This window comes from Gymnogyps californianus, chromosome 1 (genome assembly GCF_018139145.2).
Source record: "Gymnogyps californianus isolate 813 chromosome 1, ASM1813914v2, whole genome shotgun sequence".
In the NCBI taxonomy this organism is placed as follows: Eukaryota; Metazoa; Chordata; class Aves; order Accipitriformes; family Cathartidae; genus Gymnogyps; species Gymnogyps californianus.
Window position 1 is genome coordinate 66,806,253 of NC_059471.1, and position 16,630 is coordinate 66,822,882.

Here is a 16,630-nt window from a genome sequence, read left to right on the forward strand (position 1 = left end):
TGGAAACTATGGATTTTGCCAGTGGTGAATAAACAAGTATTTCCTAATACCTGCTGATGTACCAAAAGTATGGTACTGCTAATGTCCTTGTAATTCAGTACTCAAGGCAAAAGGTGTCTGTGTGGTACCATGAAGGCTAGGATAGCTTGGAATTGTACTGTTGAGTAGCTGTCTTTACTTGTCTAGAAGAGCACTCATCTACTTCCTCTGAAAAGGTTGGGGTTTCCTCCCCCCCCTGCTGAGGAATGAAAGAAACTCAGTCTGCAGGGTTGGGGAGAGGGGGGGATGGGGAAAAGCCTTCCTTGACAAGGAATGAAGATAGCTTGGAGTAGAGTCTGAAAAGGAGTGTGGTGTTAAAAGGTGAGGATTTCCACAGTAGTTGTTCAACAGGGAGAATAAAAAGCACAAATTGCTGGTCTCTTTTGCAGTTGTCTTCCCTCCCTTCCCCAGCAGGAAGGAGAGGGAAAGGATTTGGCCACGAGAGGGCTCTGTAAGGACAAGAAAGCAAGTCACAGGCACCTGGCCCCAGCAGGGCTGGAAGTGGCCTAGTGCCAGGGACAGGGCTGCTGCTTTGCTTGTTTCTGCCCAGGGCTAGGGTATCTAAACTTGCATTAAGGTATGGCTTTGGAACTGCCCGATGTCTCACCCTGTCAAGGAAGAAGTCTATTCATGGCTGTCTTTACAAGTGTTTCTCCCCAAATTTTTAGGGACATAGGTATATGAGGGTATAGCACCTGTAGTGCAACCTCAGTACACCAGCACAAAGTAGTACAGCATCTACTTTTAGCATCCCTTACAACAAAGTGAGAAATGCTACTTCCAGATTTGAGTCAAATTACTTGTTACCTACTGTGCTAGAGCTTGAAAACCCTGAATAAGCATATAAAATATTAAGAGTGGTTATAGAGGAAGTTTTGCTGCTCCTTTCTGTAGCCTGGACCTTGCACATGTTCCCTGCTACCTTTACCTAAACAGCTGTTGCTCTATACAATGAATAACTGCTAGTGAAGGTAAAGGTCACATTCCTTGCTGCTGTCTTGCCCTGCACTTGGCCACATTTATTGAGTTGTTTAAGTGATAGCAGTGAGGAAGAAGGAAGATGCTTGTATTCTAGCCAACTAATGGCAGTCAGGAAAGAGATCAGGTATTGTACTCTCTTCACACCAAGAAACAGGTTCTGACAAATTAAATTAATTTATTTTGTACAAATAATAGTAGTGTCACAATTAATACAATAGGAAGGATATGTAATTTTATACACCTGTTTTCTTTTAACATTACAAAATGCCCTGAAAAGACAAGGATGGTGACTCTTTTTAAAAGGAGTGTCCTGACACTGATCACATTCTACTCTGAAAACACTTTAATCCTTTAAAAAAACAAACAACAACAACAGAACCACCAGTTCCAGTTATCAAGTCTGACATACAGTACAAAGTGTTAACAACACTTACTTGAAAGGCAGGAAAAATTGGTCAAGTGTCAGTTAACTCATGGAAATTTTAAAGTGTGCTTTATGCAGTGCAAATAGAGGAATGTGTCAATTGCTATAGTATCTGACCACCTGGTTAGATCTGGTGAGTTATCCCTGAGAAAGCAACTTCTCTCTGCAAGTCTCTCGGAGTTTGTTGATTGTTGCCATGGACAAGCTTCCAGGGTCTGTGAATATTTTCTGGGGGCAAAAGGAGAAAATTCTGAGTTAAAATGCTGACTCTGGACAACATGCTGGCATTCTCACATAATTCTCTGAAGTGTGAAATCCCTGCTTTGATATCCATACTGTGAAAATGCTTACTGCTGTTTGGCCTCTTTGTAACAGGGCAGCATCTTCATCTACTCCTTACTTCATGCTGTAAGGACATGGTAAACCTGCAGCTCATAACAAGTGCTAAGTTACACAAAAGCAACAATACAAAAGCTAGTTTGAATATAAGCATCCAGTTAAAATTATTTTAGAGGGCATTTGTGTTGGTGGATGGCAGGCATATTTAGAACATACTAATGCACCAGTGCATTTCTCATGTGGTGCTAGCATAGGTTGTTCAGGCTGTGGAACACATACATGCATAAAACAGTATGTTCTACTGCAAAAAATCGGTCTTAATCCCTCACTCTACTACCTTTGCTCTTCTTTACCAGGCTTTCCAGGGTAGTAATGTATATGGATGTAAGAATTTGAGGCATTACAAATGCTGTCACACATCTGGTTTTTGGGTTGTTGGTTGGTTGGTTTTTTTGCTTTGACTTGTTGCTCAAGAACAATACATTTGTTTCCACTACTTCACCTAAAACTTCTGACTGAACAAAACTATGAAGCAAGCTGCAAATTTATGCACTTTAATCTATAGTTAAGATGTGTGGGCTCCTCAGTTCTCTGTAGTTGTAACTGACAACTCTGGAGACAAGATTATAAATGAGTCGGTTCTGAAGAGCATTCTGCTAAAGTAGTCTGCATTGCATTAAACTAAAAACTAAGTGTTTGTTTAGGGGGAGGGAGGCATAATATACTCAACTGTCATCATCTCTACTGGTACTAGTATCTGTACTGCTGAAAAAAAACCCAAACAAACAAATCCAAACCCAAAAGTATGTGTTTCAAAGTTACATAAGAACCTAACCTAAATTGTTTATTTAATTACCTGCAAAGCCCCCTCACTACAGTAACCACCACAGTTAAAATAAACTCTTTATTCAGGGTAACTGCAAGAAAAAGGCAGTTGATTTTCTAAAAAGAGCTGCTGTAAAATGTAATATAATGGGGGGGGGGGGAAGTCCTTCAAGGACAAGTGTTTGTATCAGCCTCTGAACTGGTATTCTCACAGCAGTTAACATTTAACAAAGCTCTTCTTCTAAACCCTTTATGGAATGGGAAACCCCCTCAAACATCTCCCTTCTAAATTAAAGCTGTACCTGTGATTTATTTTTCTTTTGCTCCTTTAATTAAAAGACTCACAAACACTAGTAAGTTAAGCTGTTTTTTCTTCTATATGAGCAAAAATGAAATGTAACATAAATGACATCCTACTATGACAGACCTATGCACAGAGCCCTGACATGAGCATGAAACTCTCTTAGAGGTAAAAGTCACCTATTGGGATGTACTTTTGTGCAGACTTAGCAAACAATGATAGTGGAGTTGGCCAAGTGATTATGATGGATGTACTCCTGTTACTTTTTTGCAGCTAACGTCTTTTACATTTCCATCTTCTGAGTTAAGCTCTGAATCTAATGTTCTATACAGATCTGGCACCCAATCTATTAATAGTTTACAAGAGTAATTCTTAGTTTGCAGATTGTCATAAGACTTGAGCACTCAACTTCATGTTTTTTTGTCTGGAAATAAGAGTTTGGTGCTATCTTTTTATTCTAAACAGAATGCTTTATATTCTGGCACTATGAAGATTTATTGATGCAAGTTTAAAATTCACTTTGTGTCTATTCTACAATACTCTATTACAATTCATTTGGAAAAAAGCACAGGAACACATTCAGTGAAGTTATTTTCTCGTCAGACTTCCTGCCTTAACTGGTAAAAAGAGCAAAAAGAATTTTTTTCCCTGTACGACAGATAAGGTGAATGGATTGCTCTATATGGATTTAGATAATAATTCTTGTAAAAAATTCTTAGAAAGGTTTGCGTTTCTTATGTAAAAACATTCTTCATCCTTTTGGCAATTCCCACAGATACATTTCTCCTAACTGTATCCATCTTTTTGACTGAGCAAAACATTTCTACGTCAGTCTTGTTTTTAATTTGTAACAACTAAAAGCTGCAGAGAATTTACCTGCATGAAGCTGTGACACTCTGTTACAAATGTTCCTTTGGTGATCTGTTTAAATTTATCACAAATGTCAGGGAAATTCGTGGCTTCCAAAATAAAAGCTTGGTGTTGCTTAATTAACGTTAAGGCCACGCGGAAGATGATCTTTGACCCTTCATAAAATAAACAATCCCATATTCGGAGCACAGTCTGCAGGAAAGGAGAAAATTCAGATTACAACTTCTTGCTTTCCAGTAGGTAATTATTACTAAAGCAGTACAAATGAAATAACGATTATGAGTGTATAGTAAGAGAACTTTATGTTACCAATTACCTCTACTGGAAGAATGTCAATGAACAGGCATATAAACCAGCGTGACACCACTAGGGTCCACATGACTCCATGTCTTTCCATCAGCTCTGCCACAGCTGGAACTTTCATTTTCACAAGTTCTCCAAGGACTTCCTGATCAGTTTTCAGGCCCAACATTGCAGGACTGTAGTAATCTTGGAGAGAAGAAACCAAAATTCAGGAATCTGTGGACATGAGCTTTCAAAAAAGAAATGGAAGAGAATGTCCTGTGCAGCTGAGTATATAAAGGCATGTTGAGCCTATGACTCCCAAGTTGAAGTAAATTAAACCATGCAATGAAGATGTCTGCAGTGTGGTCATACAGCACTTCTCTTTCAGCCAAGGCTGATCCCTCTACACAAACACTTCATTCATGCCTACCAAAGTATCTTCTTTCTCTCTGATGTTTTTTGGCAAATCGTTCTTCCTTCCCAAGGAAGGATAATCTAGGTAGTTTTTAACTGCTGGCTTAAACTACAGAAGTCTTACTAATATTTAAACAGTTCAATACAACTACCACCTCCTTCCTGGGGGGGCGGTGGCTACACACCTCCCAGTACACACAATACCCAGATAACAAAAAACCCCAAAACCTTTAGAGTGGGTCCAGTCACAAACTGGAAATGTGAATTTCTGAGAGTGTCAGCTGTGCAGGGTGCTGGAGGCCAGGTACCACTTCTCCTAGGGTGTGACCTAGCCATTAAGTTAAGAGTTTCTCCTCTTTTCTCTCTGAGCCAAGGAAATGCCACTTTTCATAGAATAATGCCAAAAGGAAATGAATGACAGATCTGTCAGGCAACATCTCTTCTTTCTTTATCTGCAAGACAGTGGTTGGAATGAGACCTACATCTTGTAAGCTGCTGGTCACTGCACTAAACTGTTAAATGCAAAATTAAGAAAAATGGAGCATGCTCTGACTGTTACTCCACAGCCTGTTTGACAGGGTAAGCATTTTCATGACCAAGGTGCAGGCTGAATAACGAGCTTCTCAGTTCTATAAACAAGTAGTTCTGGGTATACTTAAGGGAAGAAAAAGATTATTTTAGTTCACAAGAGTTCAGATGGCCCAGCAAGGGACAAGAATTACACAGATGTTTAAGGAATTCATATTTTGAGTTTAGATGTTGGCAGAAACATTTAAGCTGGACTTGATGGCTCCAGCCCTGGGAAGCAATCCTTGATGGTTCACTAGTGCTTTGCTGACAAGACCTATGTTATTAGCATTATTTACTGAAAGAAATAACTGGTAACACAAGCACCTTTCTATGTGTTTCTTTACTGAGTCTGGAAAGCTACAATTTGGGTTTCTCTGACTTAGCTGGTTTCTGCCAGGGTTCCCAGACACACACAGCATAGGTCGATGGTTCACATGAAGGTGAAGGAATCAGAAAGAGCAAAGTCCATTTGTCTGAAATAATAATTTTAATAAAACTGGCCAGTGCCACAGATAAGTTTAAGATGATGTCCAAATTATGCAGTACATTTCTAACCACTTTAATTTCTCTAATGAAATCACAAGAGCAGTTTAATATTCCACTCTTTCCTGTGTCAATGGTTTTCTTGAACAGACTTCCCACCCCAGGAGCTATTTGCTCTACATTTGTCCTGTCCAAACTGCAGAACATCTATAGGAGTTTTTATGGTACTAAGGAGCATTGCATTCAACCTTTAGGAATCTAGCTTTTTGTCTGTGATCCTTATTTTTGTTGTTCCCATTGAAGAATGATAGGTAAAACTCCTCCACAGACATAAGAGTCACTGCCACTATATACCTTCCTTTAACCAATTGCCTTTCAATTGTTTGTAGGGAAAGCTGAGAGCTAAAGCACAAGTAATCCTATGGAAAAGTGTACTAAAAACAGAGTCACACCATGACCTCAAAGCCAACACAAAAACCTCTCTTTCTGCATATTTTGTGTTAGTGTTGTGCTCATTTGTGAACTGGAATGCAGGTAAAGTAACATTAACTGGCTGAGTAAACCTTTTTTAAAATGCTACTTTAATGTAAGTGAAAAACAAATTGTATTTCAATTAACAGAACAAGCCTTCTTCCCCTTCCTACCTTTCCTCCTCCTCTCATACATCCACAAACCTTTTTTTTTTTTTTGTGCTCCTGAGACATGTGAGTACTTAAAACTTCTTCAAGTTACCACCGGCAAGTGTTCTCAGGAGGAAGGACAGCAGCCCACACGCTCTCTGCTCTGCTGCAATCATCCGATATCCTGAAATCAACAGCAGCTGCTATTTTTAATTTGTACAGCAAAGTAAATGTCAGGATCTCAGTGAGAACGCAACCGGAGACCCACCCAGCTTTTTGAGAGCTGGCAAGTAAAAAGTTAACAGCCAGGCAACTTGGATATGTCACTCCTTGAATTACTGAAGCAGCAAGCAGCCGGGAAGCCTTGGCGTAAATTAAAATTTCGTTCAAGTTCGTTAGATTGTACTGCTGGACAGAAAGGAAAAAGGAACTATTCATCTATCTGGGGCAGACTCCTGCCCTTCCTCGTGGAGCAGGAGCGGCTCCCATGTGCCCTGGTATACAGCACTGCAACATTCAGCCCAGGGCTGTTGCAAAACAAGCAGGAGGAGTGATTAATGATTTTATGCAAATGCCAATAACTGAGTAGCATGTTTTTTTCCAGGATATTAGCTGCCAGTTCACAACAGAAAGAAGTTACATTAAAAGAATCTGCATCTAAGACATTTTAATATGTAATTATTATACCTTAATTATAGTTACTGTGGGTAATAATTATAATTATTACACATAATTAATATGTAATTATAATTATATATATAATTTTACTGTGTATATATACTTTTATACATAAATGTATGTATATAAAATTAACTCCTCAAATTAGCAAAGCCGTATTTCCAATCCTCCAGAAACATTCCTGCATGACCCCGTATTTGTGCAAAACTTAGCCACGGATCATTTACAAGAAACACAGCATTGCAGTAGCCCAGGGGCTAGCACAGACCTAACCTTACAGCTCTAACATTGATCTTCTGAGGGCAGCGTTACCCCCAGAGGGGAGCCAGGCCTGCGGGCGCAGCCGCCCCGGAGCACAGCCAGCAGCACCCACACCTGAACCCTGCCCAAGGGACCCGCACCAAGTCATCAGGGCTACGCAGGGACAGCCAGAACTACGCAGGCGAGTCAGAAGAGGATCCAGCGTCATGCTTGAGCCACCTTTCATGGTCCATGTCTGGTCTCACTAGTGAAAATGACTTTGTAACTTGGTTCGGTGCCCAAGTGCTTGGTAACATTTAACCTACATGGCTTTTCTACTCTGTTCTTATTTGCTAGGGATGCCCAGTCCCTAAGCCTTCTAGAAGTGTCCCCTCAGCAAAAATCCTGCAGCTCTCCCTTGCTGCAGACTTTTCACTGTGTGCCCTATTTTCCTCATCTTTTATAATTGGCAGCTCTGCCCAGAATCTCTCCCTAAAGTCAAGATATCCTTGTTTATAAACAAGTCTACACAAGCCTAACCCTCTCCCACACCACAAAGCTTTTTTTTCCACAAGATACTGTGCAGCAAATTATTTTTACTCACCTACCATCAAAATACATTATGTTCCTTCCATATCTTACCATACAAATTATTTGAAATTTCTAGATCTGCATGATCCACATTTAATTAGCATATTAACTATTTTTCCCTCTCAATAATCTGGCAAAATACTGAGCAGTTGATGACCCAGAACAGACCTGAGTCAGTAACTGCTCTCAATCTGCCACTTACTAATTAAAAAAAAAAAACCAAAAAAACCCAACAACAACAACAAACCAAACCAAAACATCAATGTAGGCTAATTATATTGTGTATCTATTGATCTAGGTTGGTTTATAGGAATGTCCTCTGACAATATATCATCCCCCTGAAAAAAAAAACCACACAGCCAGATTGCTTCCTTTTATTCTTTATTATCACCTTAGGGTGATAATGTTAACACTTAGCTGATCACACACTACATTACTTTTCATTGCATCTTCTTCTGGAAGGCAACAATTGAAATATTGAATATAATAATAATTTATAATACTAGTATTAAATTCCAGAAAAATGTCTAGATGAAAATTAAGTTTCCCAATATGAAACTCCGCGTTTCCAAGCTCTTTTGTAAACTGGTCCTAGGCTTTCCTTACTTTCCCCTCAGCTTTCCTTTGTCTGTTGCTTACCCACATGCACCTGCTTTGCCTAGTCTGTCGTTCTGGTGCCTGCTTATGGATTTGGGATGCCTCGCTAAGTTTAGGAGTGCCTGAAAGCGTAGCAGAGGGCAATGTAGGCAGCACCCCACGTGGAATTCGCCCCACCAAGTGCCCCTTCCTCATCAAAGTCCTGACCCCGAACAGCAGTGCAGCCCCATAGCTCTGCCAGGATCGTCAACTTCTCTTCCTCTTGAAGTTGAGCAGCAAAAATGAAAAGCCAGCTTCACCAACTGCCAGGTATTTTATTGCTACTGTACAACACAGGTGACTAGATGAACGGACTTTTTTCCTTGTTTAAAGGGCTTTTTGTTACTAACACTGCACTGACTGTGGCATGCTGTCACTGAGCTTGAAACCTGTTCTAGCTCAGCATCTGGCAAACGGATACTCCTTAAACTACATTTCACTGTCTCCCTATCACAATAACTAGCACCTCTCTGAATCCTACCAGGATGTCCAGGACTAAGACATAACTGTCTGCTTGTGCTCCAGAGCAGTAATGAGATTTGCAGGAAATAAGGATAAAGCTTGTAGGGACTGTATGACCTTGTTCTCCGTTACAAATAGATTAAGAAGTTCCAAAAATAAAAGTTTAAGAAGCAGTACTCTTATAGCCTTAAATTACCTCTACAAGTCAGAGCTGCAGAAGTTAAAAAAGAATCCTTTAAGTCTGTTGTGCATATGTCAGGTTAAATATAAATACTCCCACTGCAACTAACGTGATAGGAATTCTTAGTGTTATAGAAATACCCAAGACAAGACCTCAGCTCTGCTGCTTATCTTCTAGCATTTCTAACTATTATTTCAAGAGCCTATATAACCCAGCCTGGGACAAACCGAGTGATTTGTTTTGGTGATCCAATTTATTTAACCAAACTGAAAAATTAAAAATTAACTGGTTTAACTTTTCTCACAGTCATAAGCAATGTAAAGTATTTTATTCACAAGAATATGTTTATAATGTCCATGAGAGCTGGGGGGGTGGGCAGGAATTAATGTTCTCTTTCCTCCCCCAAACAAGCAAAAATGGTTCATTTTTATACCAACACACAACATTCAAAAATGTCTCCTTGCTGTAGATGCACATTACCATTTGCTACAGGACTTCACTGGAATCCAGAAGAGACAAATAGAGCCGGCCTCAATGCTGGCAGGCAAAAGCAGAGGTTGCCATGAACAGAATTGGCCAAATTAATGAAAAGCACTCAGTTCTACATTTCAAGTCAAAACAGAAACAGATTCCACCATGTGCCTTTGTTGGAAAAAATCCTTTCCAGTAATCCTTCACTATAAAACTTATCTGTTTGCATGTTACTGAACACAGGGGTTATTTTAAATAACCTTGGCAGTACAAAGCTTTCCTTTACAAAAAGATATGCTATCATAGCTGAGTTTATGAACTTCATGCAACACACATGGAATGAGTTTCATCACTTCAGTTACAGAGGTCAAACTAGATTATGACAGCAGTCCCTTCTCACCTTCAGAGCATCTAAATACCATTTATGCTATTCCTACACTATTTATTGATTTATTCATTCTCCCTGTTGGCGACTCTCAGCCTGCTTTGTCCAAGAAGGCAGGGCAATGTTCTGCTATTTTATTTCTACCGTGGGATAGTCCAAAAAGGTGCAATAGGTCTTCTAAGAATCTACATCGTGAGCCTGGCATAAAAAGTTGGACAATCTATGTTTGGGAGGAAATCAGAAAGTCACAACAGGACAGGAGGAAAACCAAAAGTACTGCCAATTCTTTTTGCAATATCAGGCCAAAGTGACCCCCTGCAGATGTCCTGGCCAAAGTGATATCCTGCAGATACGTGGTTAAATGGCAAGCTGAACTCTTAACTATGTTATTTTTAAAACATAAGTTCCTAATCTTCCAGGGAACTGAAAAAAAAAAAAAAAAAAAAAAAAAATCAATCAAACAAACCAACCAACCAACCCAGAACCGGCTCAAGCCATATTTTATTTTTCCTTCATCAAACCAAACTGAACCAGAACTTCTGTCCTGAGGTACTGAACTCACACCAGAACCAGCAGTAGCTGTATCTTCACAACTGAACATTAACTTTAAAAAACCATAAGCAAGCCCAATTCATTTTGGATGGCAGAACTACCTTAAATAAAAAAAACAAGAGAATGCAAGCATTTTATGGATGCTTACTGGTTGTGATATTGAGATTAGACAAAATTTAGAATAATAGTATTTTGATAAATAATTTACTATTAACACCTTTTCAGCAAACACCAAAAGGCAGTGTTTGATTGTTTCTGCATAATCCCATCTGCTTGTATTCATCTTCTGCTTCTGATCCCAAACTTGGAAAATGGATCCTGTGGAGCAGAAAGAGCCCTTTGGTTTCCTATTTGCATTTCACACAGCACAGTGGGATTCTGAGCAGATGTAGTAGCTACCATTTGGAAATTGAAGAAGGATGCTTGTTAATTATAAAGACAATGGAAAGAAAGGCAAAGATGATATCCTTCCAGACATTACAGAAGGCAGATATGAAATACAAAGAAACAAAGACTCCATTGTAACCTCTCACAGAAACAAACTGAAGTTAGCAGCATGTTAGAAAGCACAATGCAACTTTCAGAGATTCTAGTTATGGAGAATGAAACTGGCTAGGTTTTTTATTTATTTTTTTTTAAATACTAACTCTTTGTTATGTGCTGCTCAGTAGAGACATTTGCATCATTAAAAACTAGTCTAGATTAAAGTTATAGCTACCAAAGCACTCTCGTACAGATCAGATATAACTCTGAGCAAAATGCTGTTGGCCAATTCTCCTTTCTTCCCTCTCCCCCCTCTTCATATCTGCTACCATTGGAATTGCTCCTTTTGTGGATAGTGGTTTTTTCATAGTATCAGTGAGCTGACAGACACCAATGGACATGGGTTATTCACCACTCAGCTGTTTCCAAACAGCCTGGCCTGACTCCAGTCATTACACTCTCTGAATTGTGCCAGTCTAAAAAGTTACATGCTTTGGAGAAGGCTGCAGCTTACTGGGTTGACGATGGTCCCAGGAGCCAAGGCTTTTAATTCACAAAACGCTTTGAGAGACTTTTAACACCAATTTCCTCAAATGGAAGGGAAATTCATGAACAAGCATTGAAGATTACCACAACTGCTTATCATGCCTGTAGAGGAAGCAAACTTTTTTTTTTTTAAAATGAATTTACAATTGTACAGTAAGTCTTAACGACTGATGACTTCAGCTGAATAAGGATTCCTGGATCTGTGGCTTTTTTAATTCCTCTATGGGATTAGGAAGAATAGCTATTTTATCAGTTCACCGCACTGACAAGATTATTCTTAACACCTCAGCACAAAACACAGCATTTATATACTCTCACACTTAAGAAGCCCAGTGTTACATTTTCTTCTACAAGAACACTACAGTCACGCCATGGGAACTACCAAGCACATTACTTAAAAGATTGGGACAGAAGCAGGAGGCTTAAAATAGAGAGCTGGACAGACACATATGGTTCTAGCCTGATATTTGGAGAGGGAAACCAATCCAGCCCTTCAATCTGAAGGGAAGGGGAATGAAAGCCACAATCCTCTTACTTCAAGCTTGAAGAAGCTAACAAGAATTAATTTTAATCTTGAAGCAACAGGTTTTAAAACTATAAGAGGAACAAATGAGACTTCTCCACTAGCCATAAATTGAAAGCTTAGTAAAGCATTCAAGTCCTCTCAACATAAAACACGTGAATCAACCATGGTTGTACTTCCCAAGTATCTCTCAGAAACTAAACAGAGCCACTTCTTGTACATACCACTGCCTGCACAAATAGACAAAGGCTGCAGTCCCATCCAGAGGAGTACCACAGAAGGCCTACTGAAGACACCTCAAGTTCAACATAATGAAATTATATTAATATAAGGCTTGCCTGCCAGAAGGAAAGAGGCATACTTGACTTTTTTGGGTGGACTAAGTCATTTAGGTCCTGCTTCCAGTGTAAATACAGCCGTATCAAGGAACACAATATTCTTCAGCATTTTTAAACATTATGGGTCCTTTTGCTGCATAGCTGAAACTTTGCATGTTTCCTCACAAAAGTAAGGCTGACAACATGTATATTCTTGTCATATACAGGAAACTTCTGTTTTAGACAAAACTAAGATCTCTACCCAGCTACCTAAAGCACACCTACTAAATATTGAGATTGGTTTTTTTATTGATGAGGCTTGTAATTTAATGGGGGGGGGCACATACAATACATATAGGAAATAATTTATTCCAAAAGTCTAAATATGTGTCTCATTTTAAAGAATACATCAGTTACTTCCTGCTTGCTTAAGTCTCCCAAATCCCCTAGCAGTTCAGATTTGTAAGTAATAAGCATTTCAGGCTTATCATGTGCCTGTATTTAGAAACCACGACGACTCCTGCGTTCCACCTTCAGCTTAACAGGACACTGCATGCTTAATTCCTAGGTAAATACAAGTGACCTCTACTGTTTGAAGATTAATGCTTTCATCATGGCTGCTGATTAACAGTAAAACATGTCAGAGTCCCATATTTCAAAACTCCTAATTATTCAGCCTACCAGCCAAGCGTTCTTCTCTCTTAGTGGTAGACATGATGTTGTACTTCAGAGGCGCGCACTGCTACGGCTTCACATGCGATCACAGAGGAACTCTCTAAGAATGAGCGAGAACTCTGCCAGCTCATGGCCCTGTAGCTGGGTGCTACCAGAGGAGGAAGATAAGCAAACAGCCCAGAACTGATTAATCTGCTGAAATTTTCTGGGTTGATGGTGCTATAAAAAAAAGCTGGGTTATCAAAAACTACTTTGCAAACATGAGGTCATGCATGTTATGCATAGCCTTGCAAGGAGCTTTCCACACCAAAGGCACATGCCTGTGGCGCTCAAGTCTTCTCTGTGAAAGGACACACTTTTCATCACAACAGTGTCCTTCACAGGCTGCAAATTCAGCTCAACATTACTACTATTCAGGTCTAGCAGTGTCTTTCACCTACACAGCTGAATAAAATGCTTCATGTGAAACAAAGTTCCACTCCCCTTTGGAGAAGCAGGTCTTAAGAGACACAGCTGCCTAGCCAGTTCTGCATTAAGAGGTTCCCTGGCAATACCCAATCACAGAATCATAGAATGGTTTGGGTTGGAAGGGACCTTAAAGATCACCTAGTTCCAATCCCCCTGCCATGGGCAGGGACACCTTCCACTAAACCAGGTTGCTCAAAGCCCCATCCAACCTGGCCTTAAACACTTCCAAGGAAGGGGCATCCACAACTTCTCTGGGCAACCTGTTCCAGTGTCTCACCACCCTCACAGTGAAGAACTTCTTCCTTACATCTAATTTAAATCTACACCATTACCCCTTGTCCTATCACTACATTCCCTGATAAAGAGTCCCTCCCCATCTTTCCTGTAGGCCCCCTTTAACTACTGAAAGGCTGCTATAAGGTCTCTGCGGAGCCTTCTCTTCTCCAGGCTGAACAACCCCAACTCTCTCAGCCTGTCTTCATAGGAGAGGTGCTCCAGCCCCCTGATCATCTTCATGGCCCTCCTCTGGACCCACTCGAGCAGGTCCTTGTCTTTCCTGTGCTGAGGGCTCCAGAGCTGGATGCAGTACTCCAGGTGGGGTCTCACGAGAGCAGAGTAGAGGGGGAGAATCACCTCCCTTGACCTGCTAACCACACTTCTTTTTATGGAGCCCAGGGTATGGTTGGCTTTCTGGGCTGCAAACGCACACTGCTGGGTCATGTTGAGCTTCTCATCAACCAACACCCCCAAGTCCTTCTCCGCAGGGCTGCTCTCAATCCACTCATCGCCCAGCCTGTATTTGTGCTTGGGATTCCCCCAACCCATGTGCAGGACCTTGCCCTTGGCCTTGTTGAACTTCAGGAGGTTCGCACAGGCCCACCTCTCAAGCCTGTCAAGGTCCCTCTGGATGGCATCCCTTCCCTCCAGCGTGTTGACCGCACCACACAGCTTGGTGTCGTCAGCAAACTTGCTGAGGGTGCACTCAATCCCACTGTCCACATTGCCGACAAAGATGCTAAACAGCGCCGGTCCCAATACCGACCCCTGAGGAACACCACTCGTCACTGGTCTCCACTTGGACATCAGGCCATTGACCGCAACTCTTTGAGTGCGACCATTCTGCCAATTCCTTATCCACCAATTGCTCCATCCGTCAAATCCATGTCTCGCCAATTTAGAGACAAGGATGTCACGCGGGACAGCGTCAAATGCTTTGCACAAGTCCAGGTAGATGATGTCCGTTGCTCTTCTGTCATCCACCAAAGCTGTAACCCCATCATAAAAGGCCACCAAATTTGTCAGGCACGATTTACCCTTAGTGAAGCCATGTTGGCTGTCACCAATCACCTCCTTATTTTCCATGTGCCTCAGCATAGTTTCCAGGAAGATCCACTCCATGATCTTGCCAGGCACAGAGGTGAGACTGACTGGCCTGTAGGTCCCCGGGTCTTCCTTTTTTCCCTTTTTAAAAACGGGGCTTATGTTTCCTCTTTTCCAGTCAGTGGGATCTTCACCAGGCTGCCACGACTTCTCAAATATGATGGGTAGTGCTTAGCCACTTCATCTGCCAGTTCCCTCAGGACCCACGGATGCATCTCATCAGGTCCCATGGCAATTGTGCACCTTCAGGTTCCTTAGATGGTCTCGAACATGATCTTCTCCTACAGTGGGTGGTTCTTCATTCTCCCAGTTCCTGCCTTTGCCTTCTGCGACTTGGGTGGTGTGGCTGGAGCACTTGCCGGTGAAGACTGAGGCAAAAAGTCGTTGAGTACCTCAGCCTTCTCCATGTCCCGGGTAACCGGGTCTCCCGTTTCCTTCCAGAGAGGGCCCACATTTTCCCTAGTCTTTCTTTTATCACCTATGTATCTATAGAAGCTTTTCTTGTTGCCCTTGACATCCCTGGCCAGATTTAATTCTATCAGGGCTTTGGCTTTCCTAACCTGATCCCTGGCTGCTCAGACAATTTCTCTGTATTCCTGCCAAGCTACCTGTTCTTGCTTCCATCCTCTGTAGGCTTCCTTTTTGTGTTTGAGTTTGTCCAGGAGCTCCTTGTCCATCCATGCAGGGTATTAAAATAAATTCAGCCACAAGAACGAAACAAATACATACTTAACTGCAATTAAAAGCAAGCAGTCTAAATAGAACTATTGTAAAGGTAGTACAGCATTCTGCATTTCTCAAGGGGCCCTTCCCTTCAAACCTGGAAGGCTGTATGATGGAACTTTAAAGAATGTTATAACATGAATAACTCAGAGAGGGATATACAAGAGTTTAATGCATAACTATGTTATTATTCAGTTCAAATATTCATGTCTCGTACTATGCCTAATCTCTTATGCAACAGTACCTGCAAGTCTATGGTTGATACAATTGAGAACCATAGAGAGCTCAAAACAGAAATGTGTTAGATATCTATTATCTCAACATGCAGACATTTGCCTTAACCAGCAGTCGTTCAGCTACCCACCAAAGTGGTATCTTGCATTGCACCTTGTGTCCTTGCAGATAATTCCAGTTAGTTCAGCGCAGTCTACTACTTTTGTGACTATTTCATCATTCAAAACTCTGTTCTTATTTTTAGTTATTGATAAACAACCAGGCAGTACATGTGGGTAAAAAAATTTAAAAAAACAAAAGGCTAAAAAGTACCAGGCTGAAGGAAGGTTGTTAGACTGATCCTTGAAGAATGCTTGCAGGCTACACCTAATATAAGATTTTTATTAACAATGTTGGAGAAAAAGAAACAGCTGGTATTTGTTAACAATCCTAAACTGAGAGATACTGTCCCATGTCAATACACAAAGCACAACAGAGTAACACAGTGAAAAGACTGGAGTAAGACAGACATGATGATATTTAAAATAACAAGGACAAGAATGTGCAAATAAAGGTCAGCAAAAAGGTGTTTGAATTTCTATAAGCTATGGGAAAAACATCTGTTGACAATGAGAGAGGAGCAATAGCACATGAATTATTACTGAGATCACAAATCAAAACCAGAGTGCCACAAGGGAAAAAAGGCAAGGGAGATCCTACAGTTTTTCTCTCTCAAATAAAACACTTTCAGCTGTGAAAAGAGAGAAATAATGCCACTGTACCAGGCACTAACAAACTTCCCACTGGAAAAAAAAAAAAGGGTGCAATTGTGATCAAGAAAAAACTCAAAAAAACACACAAAATAATTATTAGGCTAAAACAGAGGAGATTATTAGGAACAGAGAAGAATTTCATGCAAGAGAAGAGTTTGACTGAAGCAGCTTAGTAATACAAA

General features: G+C 40.7%; 1 protein-coding gene across 1 annotated transcript in view; it reads right to left on the reverse strand.

Moving 5' to 3' along the window:
- Positions 1 to 1,187: 1,187 nt before the first annotated feature.
- Positions 1,188 to 16,630, reverse strand: part of GRTP1 (growth hormone regulated TBC protein 1) — a 37,811-nt gene continuing 22,368 nt past the window's right edge. The window contains exons 6-8 of the mRNA XM_050915360.1: positions 4,096 to 4,268; positions 3,786 to 3,971; positions 1,188 to 1,672 (exon numbers count right to left, since the gene is read on the reverse strand). Coding sequence (XP_050771317.1) covers positions 1,583 to 1,672; positions 3,786 to 3,971; positions 4,096 to 4,268 — 449 coding nt within the window. The 3' untranslated portion in view covers positions 1,188 to 1,582. The remainder of the gene's footprint in view (positions 1,673 to 3,785; positions 3,972 to 4,095; positions 4,269 to 16,630) is intronic.